The sequence below is a fragment of the Panthera pardus genome, unplaced genomic scaffold (assembly GCF_024362965.1).
Source record: "Panthera pardus isolate Hobbes unplaced genomic scaffold, ASM2436296v1 HiC_scaffold_6, whole genome shotgun sequence".
NCBI classification, from domain to species: domain Eukaryota; kingdom Metazoa; phylum Chordata; class Mammalia; order Carnivora; family Felidae; genus Panthera; species Panthera pardus.
The window spans coordinates 30,271,901-30,290,629 of NW_026526991.1; the positions used below are offsets into that span (position 1 = coordinate 30,271,901).

Below are 18,729 nucleotides of genomic sequence, written 5' to 3' on the forward strand. Positions count from 1 at the left end.
GAAGATAAATTCTATTGGGAGGATACCATGGATAGGATTTGGAGACTGAATGTTGATTGAAATAAATCATTGGTGGTGTTCAAAACAAAACCAAAAAAAGGCTAATGCTTTCATGATTCAAACAGATCTGGTACTTCCTTTCTAGGTACGCTCCTATACTCTGGAGCAACTGTAGCCACAAGTTACACTGCCTGCAAACAGGCTATAAAGTAGTTTCATTCCAAGTAACCACACAGGAAGGTGAACAGTAGATGGCACTTGTGTGCTGTCCCTGAATTTTTCAACCCGCGAAGGGAACCAACCCAGGAATGACTCCTGCTAACATAAAAACAAATTTTTATAGTGCTCAAGTACAGATGGTCAGTGTCTAATCTGAAGGGAATCTGGAAAAGGAGAGCTAATGAAAGGATCAGTTTTGTCTTATGCAGTACCTTGCCCCCAATGATAGCCTATAGATTTTTAAATTTTGTGGATTATTGTGGCTTTCTTCCAGATTAATAAATTTGCCGTTTGGGAGTGGTCCCAAATTATTGTGACAAGTGCTATTACATGAATTCAAGCAGGCTTGAGGTTAGAAAAAAATATATATATATATTTATATATATATATATACACACATATATATATCTCCCCAACTTTGGCCATGTTTCTAAATATCTATCTCTGACATTTTGCTGGTTTGCAAAGGTGAGGAACAACAAAACAAAATCAAATCAAATATGGAAAAGAACCATGGGAGGGGCCATTGGACTAATAAAAGAGAACAGTGGAATGGAAACAAAGAAGTTCCTTTTGGTGGGGGGTGGGTAAAATTTACTGTTAGGCTAGGATACTGAATTTTACATGTTCGCAATATGCCTGCAACCATGCAAAAGGCGTCAGGACTTAGTAACTAAGAATGGGGGTCTGGAGGCACCGACTAAAATCTACACTGCCTAGCTGTGTACCTGGAGCAGGTAACTTGATGTCTCCGCATATCAGTTTCCTCATAGAGGAATGCACATGGTGATTAGAGCACCTCTCTGACAAGATTCTTATGAGGATTGAATGTCAAAATTTGCAAGGTACTTAGAAGAGCATTTAGCATGTAGTGAGCACACCATAAGTATGTTAAAAAAGTATTTTATTTAAAAAATTGTTTAATGGTTTTTTTTCTTTTTCCTTTTCTTTTTTTAGTTTTGAGAGAGAGAGAGAGAGAGACAGTGCGAGCAGGGGAGGGGCAGAGAGAGAGGGAGACAAAGAATCCAAAGCAGGCTCCAGGCTCTGAGCTGTCAGCACAGAGCCGGCTGGAACTCACAAACTGCTGCTGCAAGATCGTGACCTTAGCCCTTAGCCAAACATGAAGACTGCTTGACTGACTGAGACCCGCAAGCGCTCTGAAAAATAATAATAATAATAATAATAATAATTAAGTCTACGTTTAGGTAATGGCCCAATAGGTGATGTATTTTTTGATAACTAGAAAAAAAGCTTAATTGTATTTTTACTAAGACTTAGAGAAAAATCTGTACTTTAAAACTTTTCTTTTGAACTAGTTTCTACATTTTTACCTTTTTCCTTTTCTGGTAATCTGCTATACCCAAGATCAGACATGTCTTGGCTATGAGAAATAATGAGGTCTTGGTCATTCCTCAGGGTTTCTAGAATTATTATTTTTATTGTAGTCAAATATACATTAAAATAAAATGTAAACTTTATTCTTAAGTGTGCAATTCACTGGCATTAAGTACATTCACAATGTTTTGAACCATCACCCATCTCTATTTCCAGAACATCATCACCTCAAACAGAAGTTCGGTTCTGATTAGACAGTAATTCTCCATTCTCTCTTATCCTCGCACCTGTGGCAGCCGCCATTCCACTTTCTGTCTCTATGAATCCAACTAGCCTTTGTGTCTAGCTTATTCAGTTAGCATAATGTTTTCAGATTTCACTCACGTTGTGGTATGTATCAGAATCTCATTCCTTTTTATGACCAAATGACAGTCATTGTATGTCCATACCACATTTTCTTTATAGATTCACTGTTAGACATGTGAGTTGTTTCCACTTTTTGACTGTTGTGAACAACACTCCTATGAATCTTGGTGTCCAAGTATCTGTTCTAGCCCTTGCCTTCAATACATTTGGAGTTATATGCCTAGGAGTTAATTTTTGAGGAACTGCACAACTGTTTTCCACAGAGCTACAACGTTTTACACACAAACCAGCATCCAGCATTATTTTTAAGCATGTCAGATGTCAGTCTTGTTTGTTTGTTTGTTTGAAGTCAAACCTAGTCTGGGAATAAGCAGCAAAGCTCAGAGTCCTGTCACAGTTTGTTGGTAAGTTGCTGGTATCGACACTCTTGATACATCACCTCCTAGACTACAGCAATGTTTCTCAATGTACACAGCTAAGACTTCTTTATTACATTTATAGAGCCCCGATCCCACCCTATGCATGTTGAATCAGCATCTCTGGGAATGGGGTCCCTTAAATCATCGTTATACATACTAAAATATGAGACTCAGAAACCTAGTCTGTTGAGTTCTTGAGGGCAGTGAAAATGTCTCAGTCACCTGCGTACCCCTCAGAGCCAAACAGGAGATAGTCAGCAAATTTATACTTGAACTAATACTGAAACCTAAAGCTATTTCCTGTCTGTTTAATTGCTATGTGCGGTATTTACTAAAACTAAATTCTATCACTAGACAACTAGAGAACCCGCAATTAAGGTGTGTACTATACCTTTCATTTACATAGAATATGTGAATATGTGTCTTACCGGCTGTGGTCTATTACATCATTTTTTTGCTGCCAAGAATGTTTATTTTATATGTAATTTTCAGCCGAGTCTTTCATGCTTTGAGGTAGGGGAAAAGAGAATATGGGTTTAGAATTGGAAGATCTGACTCTGTAATCTTTGACAATTATATGTAAACTATCTAGGAATCAAGTTTGCAATTTGCAAACGTTGGTAACATTTTATAACTGCATCAGCGCCATGGCGTTGCCGAAACGCCAATGATATTGTGTGTAAGAAAGCCTGCTATACAAATGGCTATATTACTATGTAGCCTAATAATTTAAACAAAACAAAAAGTTTCTTTCTAAGGCTTCCTGCAGACTTTAAACTTGTTGCCGAGGAAATTGGCTGCTCTAAAGCATACACTAACGAGCAGATTAGAATAGAAACACATAGCAGAAAAAACATTAAGTAGATGCACAACATTCATTCATTCATTCATTCATTCATCTCTCCAGCATTTATATCACGAAGGGTATTGTGTGAAAAATAGTGATAAAGTAAATTAAAATCTGTCCTCCAGAGGTTTAGTTCCTGTGCGTATATGAATACTTAGCAAGCTGCCCCTCTTCAGACCCAAACTCCCTTCCCCAGTCAATAAGCTGTCGGGGACCCTCTTCAAATTCCTGGGCGCTGTCTCTTTAACGTGTAATCGAACTCCGATTGCATCGATCATAGACTCCTTGCCCTCTCCCTCGCCTCGGTCTCCTTGCCACCGCGGTGACTGCCCTGTTTCACGGTTTCAAGACGCGGGCAGTGCGAGTGTTAGTAAACGCTGGCTTTCGTGAGTTGTCACACCTGACCCTGGAGCGTCCCGCCTGCCTGCTGGCCCGGGCACGGCTTCCTCCGGCGCGAGCGCCGCCTCGGGGCTCGACTGGCCACGCCTGGAGCGCGGGGTTTGACTGGGTCGCCGTTGTTGTAGTGACCGGGAGGCGCCGCCGCTCTGGGCAGACGGTTCCGGGCGCCGCACGGTCCCCCCTTCCCGTCCCGTCCCCTCCCTTCCCCCGGTCCCCCCCGCCGGCTGGAGCCCGGCGCCGGCCGCTCCTCCCATGGCCTCCGCCCCGGTAAGGAGGGGCTGGGGGGCGCCTCCCCGGAGCTGGTGCCGCGGGGCCGCGCTAGCACCTGGCGGGAGGTGGAGGCAAGCGTCCGCAGCCGGGTGCTGAGCCGCTCGCCCCGCGCCCCCCGCCCCGGGGACGTCCACGCCTCACTCTCCGCTCTGGGGGATCCCTGGATCCCGGGCCGGAGATCCTGACGCTACCTGGCCGGATCCCGGGCGCTCCTCCCGGCGTCCCGGAGCTCGGGACGGAGCCCGGGCAGCCCCATGGCCCCCAGAATTCTCGGAGGGTTCCAGTGGAGCGCCTGCGTCAGAATCACCTGGCGGGTTTGCAAAAGCCCCGGAGCCGGCGCCCCGCCTCGCGCCGGTGGCTCCGGCGCCGGGGCCCGGGAACGTGCATTTCGATGAGCCGTCCCGGTGGCCCCGCGCGGGCGCCCGACTCTGGGGAGCGGCCCGGGCGGTGGGGGCGGGCTCCGCGCGGGCGGCAGGCGCTCGGCCTCGCCGAGTCGGGGTTCGAGCGGGCGCTGGCGCAGGGCCCTCGGGCTCCGCGGGGCCAGCGCCCGTGTGGCGGTTCCCGGGCCGGGCCCCGGCGGAGGCGGCCGCGCTGACCCCGCGACGCCCGCGTCCGACGGCTGCACCTGCTTTCACAACCCGACGACTTTCTTCCCAGGAGGACCCCGTTCTGGAGCGGTATTTTAAGGGCCACAAAGCTGCGATCACGTCCGTGGACTTCAGTCCCAACGGCAAACAACTTGGTAAGTTTCATTCTCTCCCCGTCTTTGTGATGCGGCCAAGGCTCAGGTGGTCGGAAACCTTGCCTTCTGTCCACGCGGGGCCGCGGGAGAGCCCCCGAGGACCCGTGTGGGGGTTGAGAGCGCCGCAGCCTCGGGCACCTGGGTCGTGCCCGTCCTGGCCCCCAGCCCGGCCCCGCCGAGTCGCCTCCAGGCCCGGGCCTGGCCGACGACTTTCTCGAACTAACCGCCAGGAGGAGTGAGTGGGAAGGGGAGGGGTTTGTCCTCGGCCCAGGGAGGGTGGGGTGTTGGCCAGAGAGTTTGTGAAAAGTTGTGAGACCAAGTGGAGGAAGCGGGGAGAAAGGAGTTGGGGCTGTGCCGGAGGCCAAGGACCGAGAGGTCTCCGGTGACCGCTGCGAAGCCCCTGTGGCTGGAAAGAAGCCGAGCGCCTGCGTGAAAGGAGGGACGTGCTCGGAAGTTCGCTCCTACCTGAGCCGGGACCTCAATCTGCTGGTCCGAAGTCCTTCCCCTGCGTGGTGGCTCTGGTGGCCGCGTCTGCGCCTTAACCATGAGGATCCGGATGGCCGTGAGGTGGACCTGGGCAGGCAAGAGCTGCCTGTTGCTGGCGCTTTTAACAGTGGCCTATATCCTGGTGGAACTCTCTGTCTCTACTTTCCATGCCTCCTCAGCAGCCGGCCTTGCCAGGGAGAGGGGGCCCAAACAGCTCTCAGGCCCCTGGGAAAAGGCAGAGGAGTTGTCTCGACCGCTTTATGAGAAGCCCCCTGCAGATTTCCACGCACTTGGGGAGTGGGGGAAAGCCAGCAAACTCCAGCTCAGCCAGGATGAACTAAAGCAGCAAGAAGAACTTATTGAGAGATATGCCATTAATATTTATCTCAGCGACAGGATTTCCCTGCACCGCCACATAGAGGATAAAAGAATGTATGAGTGTAAATCCCAGAAGTTTAATTATAGGAGACTTCCCACCACCTCTGTTATCATCGCTTTCTATAATGAAGCCTGGTCGACCTTGCTCCGCACCATCCACAGTGTTTTAGAAACTTCTCCTGCAGTCCTCTTGAAGGAAATCATCCTAGTGGATGACTTGAGTGACAGAGTTTATTTGAAGACACAGCTTGAAACTTACATCAGCAATCTCGATAGAGTCCGCTTGATTAGAACAAATAAGCGGGAGGGGCTGGTTCGAGCCCGCCTGATTGGGGCCACTTTTGCCACGGGGGATGTCCTCACTTTCCTGGATTGCCACTGTGAGTGTAATTCTGGTTGGTTAGAACCACTTTTGGAAAGAATTGGGAAAGATGAAACAGCAGTTGTATGTCCTGTGATAGACACCATTGATTGGAATACTTTTGAGTTCTATATGCAGACCGGGGAGCCCATGATTGGTGGATTTGACTGGCGCTTAACCTTCCAGTGGCATTCAGTCCCCAAACATGAAAGGGACAGACGGAAATCGAGAATTGACCCAATCCGATCTCCCACCATGGCTGGAGGACTGTTTGCTGTCAGCAAGAAATATTTTCAGTACCTTGGAACATATGACACTGGAATGGAAGTGTGGGGGGGTGAAAACCTGGAGCTATCTTTTAGGGTGTGGCAGTGTGGAGGTAAACTGGAGATCCACCCGTGTTCCCACGTGGGCCATGTATTCCCCAAGCGGGCGCCATATGCTCGGCCCAATTTCCTACAGAATACTGCTCGGGCAGCGGAAGTGTGGATGGACCAGTACAAAGAGCATTTCTACAATCGAAACCCTCCAGCAAGGAAAGAAGCTTATGGTGATATATCTGAAAGAAAATTACTACGAGAACGGCTGAAGTGTAAGAGCTTTGACTGGTATTTGAAAAATGTGTTTTCTAATTTACATGTTCCAGAGGATAGGCCAGGCTGGCACGGAGCTATTCGCAGTATGGGAATCTCTTCCGAATGTTTAGATTATAACTCTCCTGACAGTAACCCCACAGGTGCCAACCTTTCACTGTTTGGCTGCCACGGCCAAGGAGGCAATCAATTCTTTGAATACACTTCAAACAAGGAAATAAGGTTTAACTCCGTGACAGAGTTATGTGCAGAGGTTCCTGAGCAAAAAAATTATGTAGGAATGCAAAATTGTCCAAAAGATGGGTTCCCCATTCCAGCAAACATTATTTGGCATTTTGAAGAAGATGGAACCATTTTTCATCCCCGCTCGGGACTGTGCCTTAGTGCTTTTCGGACACCTGAGGGTCGCCCTGATGTTCAAATGAGAACTTGTGATGCTCTAGATAAAAAACAGATCTGGAAGTTTGAGAAATAGAAGAGCACAACAGCACTTTCTTCCTGAGCGGATGGACAATAGCTCCAAGAAAGTCAAAGAGCCTTTAAAGAGCCTCAGTGAGATTGTGTTTTATCAGAAATCACCCACTGGTCATTTCAAGAAAGTCAAAGAGCCTTTAAAGAGCCTCAGTGAGGTTGTGTTTTATCAGAAATCACCCACTGGTCATCTACGAGAGCTCTGTGAAAGCTGTGTTTCATTTTGGTATAGAATGCTGAAAATGGGTGCACAGAGAGCTGCTGTTTAATATTTCAAAGTGCCTTACTTATGGGTTGTTTTATTTAAAAGCTTTGTCAATATGGTTTTTTTCTCCTCAAAGAAGTTGACTGTGAATTGATATACACAAAACAGTTAAGTGCCAGACTTAATATTAAAGACTGTAAAAGTCCAAGCAGAAAGAGCGATGATTTATGTTGATGGATAAGTTCACTGCCCATCTCTTTAAAAACAAAACTCATAAATGTGCAGTTTGAGCTATTGCTATTCTTATTGTATGAGGATTTGAATTTCTTTTAGCCAACACATTAGGTGTCATTATTTTTTTATTTTAGTTTTCCTTTAATCAACTAGAAATCAAAGGAAGTTGATCTTAAGGAGAAAGGCCTGGTTTAGATGTACGTTTCATTGGAAGAGGGCATTAGTTTGAATGTGAGTTTAGAGGTCTTTTTAACATACAGACATCTCAGAAAAATATACCCACATCTGAATGAAACGGGGAGAGATTTACATTCCACACTTGGTAAACTTGAGCTGTTAGACTTAACTGGCCTGTATTGATACCTCATTTTCTCTGATTCTGTAAGCTGTCCTCTCTGTGAACTCTTGTGTGTGTTGGGGGGGGGGGGGCATTTTCTGATTGCACTTCCTTAAGTTATGAATGTACTGGAAAGGGACTCATTCACAATACTGTGCTTCCCTTTGTTAATGCTTAATTGTTTAAAGTAAACATGATTGTGGACTCTGCAAAGTTAAAGCCAACTGTGTTTACTGAAATGTGTGAAACTGAAAGTGGGCCCGGTGCTGCAAAGGCTGTGGAAGTCTTCTAGGAGTTCTTCCTGGTGAGGACATTTAAGGATTTCTCTTAAAACAAGGAAAAAGCTTGCCTGTTGCCTGGACGCTGCCGATTGCTGCCCTGCAGCCTGTTTTCAGCACCTAGCACCAAGCCTGGCACTTACGCAGCTTTCAGTAGTATGTGGGTGAATGAATGATGAATGAATGAATGAATGGCTCAGCCATGGAATGTGATTTTGGTCATGTCGTTTGACCAAAAGACTCCGTTTGGGCTTCAGTTTTCTCATCTATAAAATGTGGGTGCTGGATTAGATCTCAAAGATCCCTTCCAGCTCTGAAACGTGATTACACATTACAATCACTCGTGCAGTCTTTACAACACTTTTTATCTCTTCACTTTTAACACAGATAATGTTGTTAGGCAATAATCAGTCCAGTTAAGAATCTGGAAAAGGGGGATACTTTTAAAATTAAGTGAGCCGAGCTCAACTGAAGTGGTTTATTTTGGATTGAGTGGAAAGTTGTTGTGGTTAGTGTTTGTATTCATTTTATTTGACAATTGTTGAACCAATTTTGTTTTTATCTTTAATCTTTCAAACTCTAAAAGTAATCTTTTGGGCTGAGAATATAAATATTTTCCCAACAAAATTAAGAAGTAACTATACTTAAATATATGTATACACCACTCATTTTGTTCCAAAGCTATATCCAAGAATCACAGGCTGAATTTAGAACCAAATCTCAATTAGTTCACTTTGGTCTACATTTATGAAAAATGCATACTCCATAGATAGTCCACAGTACTCATAAGTAAAGTTGTTTTCAGTGTGTACTTGATGACTGGAGAGAAGGAACTTTGCAAAATCGGGATTTAAGAAAAACTTTTAGGATAGCCATTTCAAAAAGTAAAAGTGCTATGTATCTTGATTATTTTTATTTCTCCTTTGCTTCTCACAATGAAAATGTGTTAATAACTTTCGTGAAGTTATCTAGCAACCTTGAGGTTTATCAAAGAATTATCCAAATTTCATGTGCAAGGTACATGGCCCTGGGTGTAATTTAAGAAGGATTTATAATAATACTCTGCATTTTGCAAAAATGGTTGTTTGACAGCATTTGTTCTCCTAAACCTACTGTCTCCCCTTGCCCAGTCTACTTTTTAATTTAAATCACCCTTTATTTACTTATTTGTTCTTGTTAGCTGCCCCCCCCCCCCCCTTCAAATGGAAAAACTAAAATTGATTATTCTGGAAGTACTTATTGGAATTACTTTTACCCCAGTATCTTGCTGCTCCTGTCAAAAGATAAAGGGGGCATTGAAAAGTAAAGTACTTAATTTTTTACCTATTGCTAAATTGTAGGATGTGACCCATTAATTATTTTGGAAGAAATTTTAGGATAGTGCTTTATTTAGATCAGTAACTTGAAAGAGTCTGGTTGTTCATTCCTCATGTAGTGTAGGTAACAGAAGGATGAGACTTTCACGCTTTTGTCTATAGGCATTGCCAATTTAATTTAAAAAAACATACTGTAAATCTACAAACAATGTCTATTTTGACGCCCTAATTCCCATTTATTGGTACCAAAGCTCTCTTTTGCTGTAGACAGTTAAGAGTTGACTTTTTAAGTTAGTTTACATATTAATATCAGTTTCAGTAAAATATTTGGTAGACAAGAGGTTTCTACTTCAAATGATCGTTATGCCATTCAGTGTCCAGCTCTATGAGTACATTAACTAAGTAGGCATTTCTAGCAGTCGTCTTTCAGACAAATGATAATGATCATCTTCAGGATCTCTAGAACTCACAGTAACTTGTTTGTGAAAGACAATTTGTTTACTCAGTAGTAGTAGGTTCCTGCATATTCATTGTATGTTGGCAAATCAAACTTTTCTAGGTTGGAGCCAAGAGGTTATTTTTAAGTTGTATAGTGTTAGTGGTTTTAGGATCTCAATTTTAACTAATAAAATATTTGGTTTCGATTAGTTTGTCCCTTTTGTTAAAATTTTTTTTAATGTTTGTTTATTTTTGAGACAGAGAGACGGAGAGTGAGCAGGGGATGGGCAGAGAGAGAGGGAGACACAGGCTCCAGCTCTGAGCTGTCAGCACAGAGCCCGAAGCGAAGCGGGGGCTTGAACTCAGTGAGCGAGCGAGTGCAAGGTCATGACCTGAGCTGAAGTTGGACGCTTCACTGACTGAGCTACCCAGGCATCCCTAGTTTGTCCCTTTCAATTGCTGTTTTAATAATATTTGTAAATGAGCCCAAAAAAGGTTGAGGTTCAGATTAATCTCTTTTGAACAATGAATTTTTTTCTGTGTGTTGAGCAGTTCCCATCCTTTTTTTTTTTCTTTTGTTAATGATTTTTTGCAATATTAAGACATAAAATAAAATGCATTGCTAATTATTTTTGCAAATGGATTCTGATGATTTTAGTCTATGGGATCATTGTTTCTATGTACACATTTGTTGATGGTAACAGAAGAGAGTTAAGCTTGTAATTATTTAGCTTATTTGAAAATACAGACAGAATATTAAAAAGTCAAAGTTCCTGCATTATTTTGCAAGGTGTCATTACCCTACAAGTATTCTGAGTGGTGTTAGCACTATTAATGTCTGCGTTTACTACTCATAAACAAACAGGAAATGACTGGGGAGCTCTGGGGCTCACTGGGGGCTCTGTAAAAGGAAGCAAGTGAACACCTGGGCACATTAACATGAATTTCAAAACCTTTGGCTAAAAAGAAATATATCTATTCTGTAAACCACATAGCCTCACATTTCCCTCAACCATCGCTCTGCATCCCCCCATCCGAAGTGCAGTTCCTTTCCACCAGCCACATCTCTTCTTCCTCTTTAGTGATTCTGCCTAATGCCCCACACCCATGCCTCTCCCGTGCCTGAGACACTTCTTGGGAATCACTATTGTAAAGACTCTGCTTTCTCCATCAGATGTCTCAATAGCCGCATTTAGGATATGTACAGTTGAGCTAAACATATTTTTACTGATCTTTTGGGGTTTTTTAATGTATAGTTTAAAAAGTTACTGTAAATACATATGCTAGAATCTTGCTGTCTTACTGACTGCAACCCTGTGCAAATCATTGTATCCCACCTTCAGTTTCATGAAAGTAAAAAATGACTGGAAAAATCATAGACAGTACAAAGTGTTTGCCAGAGCCTGTGGCAGGAAGGAATAGAGAATGATTGCTAATGAGGATGGGTTTTTTTAGGGGGTGGGTGTGTAATGAGAATGTTCTGGAATTAGATAGTGACAATGGTGGTACAATTTTGGGTAAAACACTGAATTATACACTGTAAAGGGGTGAAGTTATAGTATATGAATTACATCTCAATTATAAAAAAAAAAAAAATCTTTAGGGGAAAAGAAGAGGCTGGAGAATTTCATGTATTCCAAAAAAGATTTCTATATCCCTCTGTGCCTACCAGACTTTAAAACCGGCCAGCAGGATTTATTAACACTTGAGTCATTTTGTAATTTAACAGAGTTAAGAAAGTTAGATATATATGTGAATTAGACCATGAGTGAGAATCTGTATTGGAATTTTTTCCTAAAATTTCAGAAAAACCTAAATCGTTTTGACCAGGACGTAGGGATTATTATAAAAGGTGAAATAAATTCCTGAACTGAATAGTTGTCCAGGGTAGAAGTGAAGAGTAGACAAGTCCTTACAGCTTGCTAATAATCAGACATGACTTTTCCTTTTTTATGCCAAGCTCGACCACTTTCTCAGGCTGGCCCAGGAGAGTTGTCCACTGAAGGCTAGCAGTGCCCTTGGCTGTCTGGTCACCATTCTGACCCTCTTATTTGCACTTATCTGATCCTGTTCAAAGGGGGAATGATATATAAAAAATAAAAGTTCCCCATTTATCGAGTGGAACTTTATTTAGTTAATGCTACAGCATGCCAGATGCTGGCTTATGCTCTGGGTGCACACACACAGAGGAGAACAAAACAGGTGTGCTTCTTCACATGGTGTGAAGAATCCATAGTCTGATGATAGAGACAAATTATTAACAAGTAAACACACAGCCGTGTGCCGTGTAGCCGTGTGCAGGTACAACCTGAAACAGGAAAAGGGGTGCATGCTGTGAAGAAAAGGAAGAGTGCTTTGAGGAATAACAGTGGCGACATAAGTTTATGGGGTCAAGGAATACTCCTTTGTGGAAGTTAGATTTAACTCAGGACCTGAGGGAGGAGTTAGCCAGGCAAAGACTAGAGAAAGAATTGCATATTCAAAAACCAAGAGTGGGAAAGAACTTGTCCTTGATTAAGGAAATAGAAGAAGGCCAGAGGCACCTAGCTGGCTCAGTCAGAAGAGCATGCGACTCTTGATCTTGGGTCATGAGTTAGAGCTCCACATTGAGTGTAGAGATTACATAAACAGGAAAACTTAAAAAAATTACTTTAAAAAAAAAAGAGAGAGAGAGAGAGAGAAAGGCCAGAAGGGGTAGAGGCTGTAAATGAAAGCAGAGAGAGAGCTTTAGGGGATGAAGTTGCAGGGGAAGGCAGAGGTAGTAAGGTCTTGGAGGCTAGAGCAGGTTAAATAGGGGCCCTTTAAAAGATATGTTCATGTCCCTGAAACCTGTAAATGTGACTTTGTTTGGGAAAAAAGTTCTTTCCAGATGTAATTAAGTTAAGGATCTCAAGAAGAGATCATTCTGGATTATCTTGGTGAGCCTTGAATCCAATGACAAGTGTTATTAGGAGAGACACAGAGGAGATAAGAGAAGAAGCCAGAGGCAGAGATTGGAGTCATGCAGCCAGGAGCCAAAGAGCTTCTGGAGGCACCAGACCTTGGAAGAGACAAAGAATGGAATCTCCTTTAGAACATTAGAGAGAATCCTACCAATGCCTTGATTTTGTACTTCTGGCCTTTGGGACTGTACGAGAATAAATTTGCTTTGTTTTAAGCCTCCAAGATTTTGGCAATTTGTTATGGCAGCCCTAGGAAACTAAGGCGGAGGCCGTGTTTTAGGATTTTGTTCTGAGAGTTGTGAAAAGTTGTTGAAGAGTGTTAAGGAAGGGAATGGCATAATCTGATTTAGACCTCAAAAAGATCACTCTGCTCTGTGGATACTGAACTGTTAGTAGAGAAGTCAATTAGGAGATATTTTAGTAATACCAGCAGGAGTTGATGATGGTTCAGACTAGGGTGGTGCTCTGGGAAAGAGAGAAATTTGGGAGTTATTAGCATACAGATGGTATTTAAAGTTGTCAAAAGTTCAGAAATAACAGAAGTAAAACTGAGGAATCCCTGAAATAGTAATTAGTTAAAGTTTATTGTGCACATACCATAAAGATAGTTTGCAAACTGGGAACACTCAAAACATGCAGTGAGGCTCAGGGGTATGTTACAAAGCAGCTTAATAGTGAGAAAGCAGTGACTTTATTCTTCACATTCATTGCTTGTAATATTAGAATTCTCTTAAATGATAGGGTGTTGGTCAGGAGTTACCTTGGGAAACAGTTCAAGTTTTTGCTTGTGATTTCCAGAGACATAAGCAAGAAATGACCTAGGTCAAGTTAGTTTGACAAAATAAGCTAAATTAATCTTTGTTTGTGTGATTAAACTGTTTTTGTCTACTCAGGGAATTTTCAAGGCTGGTCTCCATTTGTTTTCGACTTCAGCAAAGTCATGGGAATATTTGAGATCACCTGGGAAGAACATAAAACCATGAGGGCAAATAGCCCAAGTTTAGTCCTAAAGATCCCAAACCTTTAGACAAGAAGAAGAAATGGCAAAAGAATCTAAGAAGAAATAATCAGAAAGATAGAAGGAAAGCCATGACAGTAGGGTCTCATGAAAGCCAAGGTCTAGGGTGGGGGAGAAATGTGGAATTGAGAGGAGATGTTAAATAGTCATTAGGAGAGTAGGGAGGGAAGTATTGCAGAATTGAGCACTACTGGGCCGTGTAGAGATCCAGGTGACATTAGTGGTTATACATTTACCGTGTTTCTAATCTGTTTGGGGGTGTGTCTAGCTATTCTCACTGGTACAAATATAGGTCCAGAAAAGCCAGAGTGACTGGGATTTAGCTGGGGAAACTTGAAGGAAGGAGGGAGAGTCAGGGGATTGAATATATGTGTGAGAGGGGGCTTATCAGTAGGATAGAGAGAGAAATGAAGGTGATGAAAAGAGAGCCTCCATGGAGAATATGGGTCAATGGATTGGAGTGATATAGAAATTACTTGACTAAACTGTAAGGAAAGCAGCTTGTCAGAGGATGGCAGGCTTCAATTCATGATCTGGGAAGCGTTCGGTTTCTGCTGATGACAAGATGCAGGGTGTGGCCACGGAATGAATTGCCAAGGAAGCGTGGAAGAAAAGGGCCTTGGAGCATTCTGGTTGTCCCCTTGGTCTGAAATGCTCTTCACTTCCTCACTCTGCTTGGCTGGCTCCTTGTCCTTCTGCCTCTCCTTAAAATGCTACTGATAACTCCATCTGAAGTAAGTATTCTACCTCCACACAAAATTCTCCTTATGACTTCCTGATGTAGCTTTCGTGTCTGTTGGCACAATTTAAGATGTCATGTTTGCCTGCTTGTTGACTTGTTTTCCTCCTCTTCATCTGAGTGTCAGCTCTCCATTTAGAAAGTTTGCCTATTTTGTTCCTTAGGACTTCCCCTGCCCGGCCCACAATGCCTTATGTGGTGTAAGGGTGAGATATCTGTTGACTGAACTAATAATATCAGGAGCTAGAGAGGAAAACTGTGACGTGAGGTAGGTGAAATGTGAAAGAGAAAATGATTGTCACTTGAAAGGGTTTCAGGGAACTTGGGGTTCCCAAGCAAAGTTAAGCGTAAGTGGTTGAGGAGGAGGGACTTTCAAGGAGGAGGATGTGGTTATAGGGAGATCATCTACTGGGAGTCCCCCTGGCCCACTGGCGGCTTTTGGGAAGGAGAGAAGGCATGGGTGTCAGGGTCAGCTAAGGCGACATCCAGAGAGTTATAGGAGTGAGAGCATGTGGATGATGACTGGAGGAACTCAAGGCCTAAACTTCTGGTCGTGACTCAGAGAAACAGAACATAAAGTATGGTGGATTTATACTTGATAGCCTTTCAGAAGGTGCTGGGCTCTTGGGTTTCACAGGGTGGGTTGGGAGGTGGTTGGAGGAGAGGGGATGGGAAAAACCAATAACCTGTGAAGTGTTTCCATCCTTTTTTATGGATGAAGGTTCAGGAACTTTCCTGAAGCTACATAGCTAGTAAGTAGCACAGCCTGGCTGGGCCTGGATTGGAGTCTAATTCTAGAGCCACATTCTTTTCCATTAGGCCAGCTTCTCCGAAGGCAGCACTCAAATTTATTCAAACATTAGAAGAGTTTAAAAGTACTGTCACATGGTTTGTAGAACCCGAGCCGCACTTTAGAAGTTTCCATTTAAAATTGTATAATTTTAACACTGAAGTTGTCACTTTCCTCCCTTTTTTCCCTTCAAGGTTATGCTGTCATGGACCCAATCCCTATTAGCCTGTGGCTTATTTGTAGAATAAATGATGGTAAAGAACAAGTTAATTTCTTTCTTTTTTTCATTGAATAGAAGCAGAATGAAATTTGGAAGTTCTAAGTTGTTTTCTTCACAGTGAAACCATAATAAAAGTTTGCCAGAAATTCTTTTCCTATTATGGTTTTTGATGGCAACCTGTGTAGTAGCTTCGTTAAAGTTTCTCCCACTGTTACAGTTCAAAAATTTATTCCTAAGTGTTAGTGTATGCAGAGCACAGTATGTCTCCACTTCCAAGGTACATCAGAATTAAGTGAGAAAGTGGTAAAAAAAAAAAAAAAAATCAGATTCCTCAGTCTCACCCCAAAGAATGTTTAATTTACTGGAAGTACACATTTTAAACAAGGTTCCCAGTAATTGTAATAGGGATAATCCATAAATGCCCAGTGCTTCTCAAAACACTGGGTTATTGGTTAAATGCCCAGGCTTTGGAGACTGAGGCTTTGGAGACTGATAGAACTGGGTTAAAAATGGACTACATTGCTTTCTGCCTCCATGACCTTGGACAAATTACTTAACCTCACTAAGCCTCATTTCCTCATCTGAACAAGAGGGATAATGATAATTACTTGCCTCGTTGTGAGGATTAAATAAAATAATGCTTATAAAAGTATTTGGCCCCTAGTAACAACTCTGTAAAGGTGTATGTTGTTGTGATTGTCCATCCTCCTAGAGATGTGGAATTTGAGTAAGTTAAATTAAGTTCTCCTGATTGTCATTACTGAAGATTATTTTTAAAGCACCCACAGCTCCTTTTAGACCATGCTTACACTAGCAAGATAATGACTTAGTGTCAGCTAGAAGGAAAAGATGCTTAAATATTCCCTCATTCAGGGCAGAGGAATTTTCAGTTAGTGCCATCATTTATTTATATTATTACATAGTGCTTGGATAGCACAAACTAACTCTGAAAGTACTAGATAGAGATGAAAGTTTATCTAGTGAAGATTAGAATATTATCTTTTTATTGGGCAGCCCTTTCCCTTTTATCTAAGTTTATAGATGTGTATGCTTGGGAGTGATAATTTTTTTTCTTAAAAAACAGTCATAGAGATCTCCTCACAGATTTCCTTAGAATATGTCCTTGTTTATTTTTCCTTGAAGAAGGCCATCTAGAGTTTCTTTTGTGACCTAAAGACCAGCATGAACCTGGAAATGCTATAGGAAGTACAAAGTCATGGTGCCCTCAAACCAGAAATCTGAGTTAACTTCTGGTAGTGGAGTATAAGTGAGACATAATCAGAGTCCAAAATACATAGAAGGACCCCTGAAATAGTTGAAAAATTCAAGAATTTCTATATGAAGGTGATTTGAATTACTAGGACTTTCTTGAATATGGGATGGAAAGGCCTGAGAGGGAGATGATCCAAATGTATAAAGCTGTGAAAGACACTATATTGTGAACATAGACCTTTTTGTGAGTTCAAAAACATGTACTCTTTGACCCATCAATAATTTTTTTGGGAACTGATCACAATGATGTATTTGTACACATCAGAAATGACTCATGTATATCACCGCATCATTTGTGAAGGGGTAAATAGGGTAGACTGGTTAAATAAATTAAGGTGTGGCTACACAATAGAATATTATGTAGCTATTAAAGAGAATCAAGCACACTTCTCCCTCCAGTCCTGACAGAGTAATTGGTAGCCAAACTTGCCCTCCAGCCTAAAAACAACTGTAAAATGGGGCAACATATATGAGGCAAGTGAATTCAGTCATCAAGCAACAGAGAGTGCAGAACTGTAACAGTCCCTGCGAGGCAGAAGGGAAACACACACGGTGAGCCCGCAGCCGCCTTGGCTTCCTTCTCAGAGGCACTCTTCCTGCAGAACAGCCAAGAGGCAGAGCCCAAGCAGCAACATGCCACCTGGACCAAGCAATCAAAGTAAATCTCACCGATACCGGGACAAACAAACACAAACACCCTGCTATGATGAGGGCACAATACAACCTGTGGATTCCTATCAAAAATACATATCCTGAATCTAATCATGAGGGAACATCAAGAAAAAAAACTGATGAACATCTCACAAAAATAACAGGTCTGTAGTCTTTAAGGGTATCTGGTCAATAAAGAGAAGAAATGGCTTAGGAAATCTTTCTTTAAGGTTTTGGGGCACCTGGGTGGCTCAGTTGGTTAAGCATCCGACTTTGGCTCAGGTTGTGATCTCATGGTTTGTGAGTTCAAGCCCCGCGTCGGGCTCTGTGCTGACAGCTCAGAGCCTGGAGCCTGCTTTGGATTCTGTGTCTCATTCTCTCTCTGCCCCTCCCTCACTTGTGCTCTCTCTCTCTCAAAAATAAATAAATGTAAATAAGATAAAGTAAAATAAAAATAAAATAAAGTAAGGTTTTATTAAAAATAGGAAAAGAATGGGTCACCTGGGTGGCTCAGTCGGTTAAGTGTCTAACTTTGGCTTAGGTTATGATCTCATGGTTCCTGAGTTCAAGCCCTGGGTCAGGCTTTGTGCTGACAGCTCGGAGCCTAGAGCCTGCTTCAGATTCTGTCTCCATCTCTCTCTGCCTCTGTGCTCTATGTGTGTGTGTGTGTCTCTCTCTCTCTCTCAAATATAAATAAACATGAAAAAATAGGAAAAGAATAAGACAGCTCTATGTACTAATACATCACGATCTCCAACATATTATACTAAGTGGGCTGGCAAAGGAAGATAGAGAAGCAAAATGCAGAATGACAAATAACATGCTGCCATTTGTATAAAAAATACATGTAAATAGGCACATATTTGTTTAAGCACATAAGAGGGTACTCAAGAAATGGTTAACATTGGTTTGCCTCTAGGAAGGGGAGCTAAGTGGCCAAGGTCCAGAAGGAGATTTTGGTAAATACCGATAACATGTGCATTTATTACCAATTGAAAAGATAAAATAATTTAACAGCAAGCTCACAAACTGGAGGCACTACCGTTTCTTTCTAAGGATATAGTATTCCTGATGGAGCAAACCTCTAAGTAACTGCAGGTTTGGATAAAACAAGGAGTGAGAGATCTTAGGGTGGCTCAAGTTATTGCTAGTTAAGGTGACACAGTAACTATTGGCCTTTTGGACGTGATGGAAAGCAAACATGTTCTCCTTGGTGCGTTCCTTGGTACCTCCAGAGACATAGCACTGGCCTGGGTGCACATGGACTTTGTTTTGTCTTTTGTCCTAATGAAGATTTCCTGAAACCGTGAATTATTGTTAGGGGATAAATCATTTTTTCAAGGGTAGATTTACTAATTAACCTTTTCTCTTAACTTCTTCCCTTTGACATTTTATCTCAAAAT

At 42.5% G+C, this 18,729-nt stretch overlaps 2 protein-coding genes across 6 annotated transcripts in view; both read left to right on the plus strand.

Annotated features, from left to right (window-relative positions):
* The first annotated feature begins 3,724 nt into the window (after positions 1-3,724).
* POC1B (POC1 centriolar protein B) overlaps positions 3,725-18,729 on the plus strand; it is a 95,580-nt gene continuing 80,575 nt past the window's right edge. For 2 of the 5 annotated variants that reach the window (XM_019446397.2, XM_019446402.2), the window contains exons 1-2: positions 3,725-3,852; positions 4,513-4,597. In XM_019446397.2, the coding sequence (XP_019301942.1) occupies positions 3,838-3,852; positions 4,513-4,597 (100 nt within the window). In that variant the 5' untranslated portion in view covers positions 3,725-3,837. Of the gene's footprint in view, positions 3,853-4,512; positions 4,598-13,489; positions 14,389-18,729 lie in introns of those variants that run through there. The other 3 variants (XM_019446399.2, XM_019446403.2, XM_019446398.2) reach the window with 2 other exon arrangements.
* On the plus strand, positions 4,868-10,323 carry GALNT4 (polypeptide N-acetylgalactosaminyltransferase 4). The gene has a single exon (XM_019446396.2). It carries the CDS (start codon positions 5,142-5,144, stop codon positions 6,888-6,890), a length of 1,749 nt encoding a protein of 582 aa, XP_019301941.2. The 5' UTR covers positions 4,868-5,141; the 3' UTR covers positions 6,891-10,323.

Coding starts and splice junctions, on each gene's coding strand:
- GALNT4 (XM_019446396.2), top strand. CDS start 5,142: ATGAGGATCCGGATGGCCGTGAGGTGGACCTGGGCAGGCAAGAGCTGC.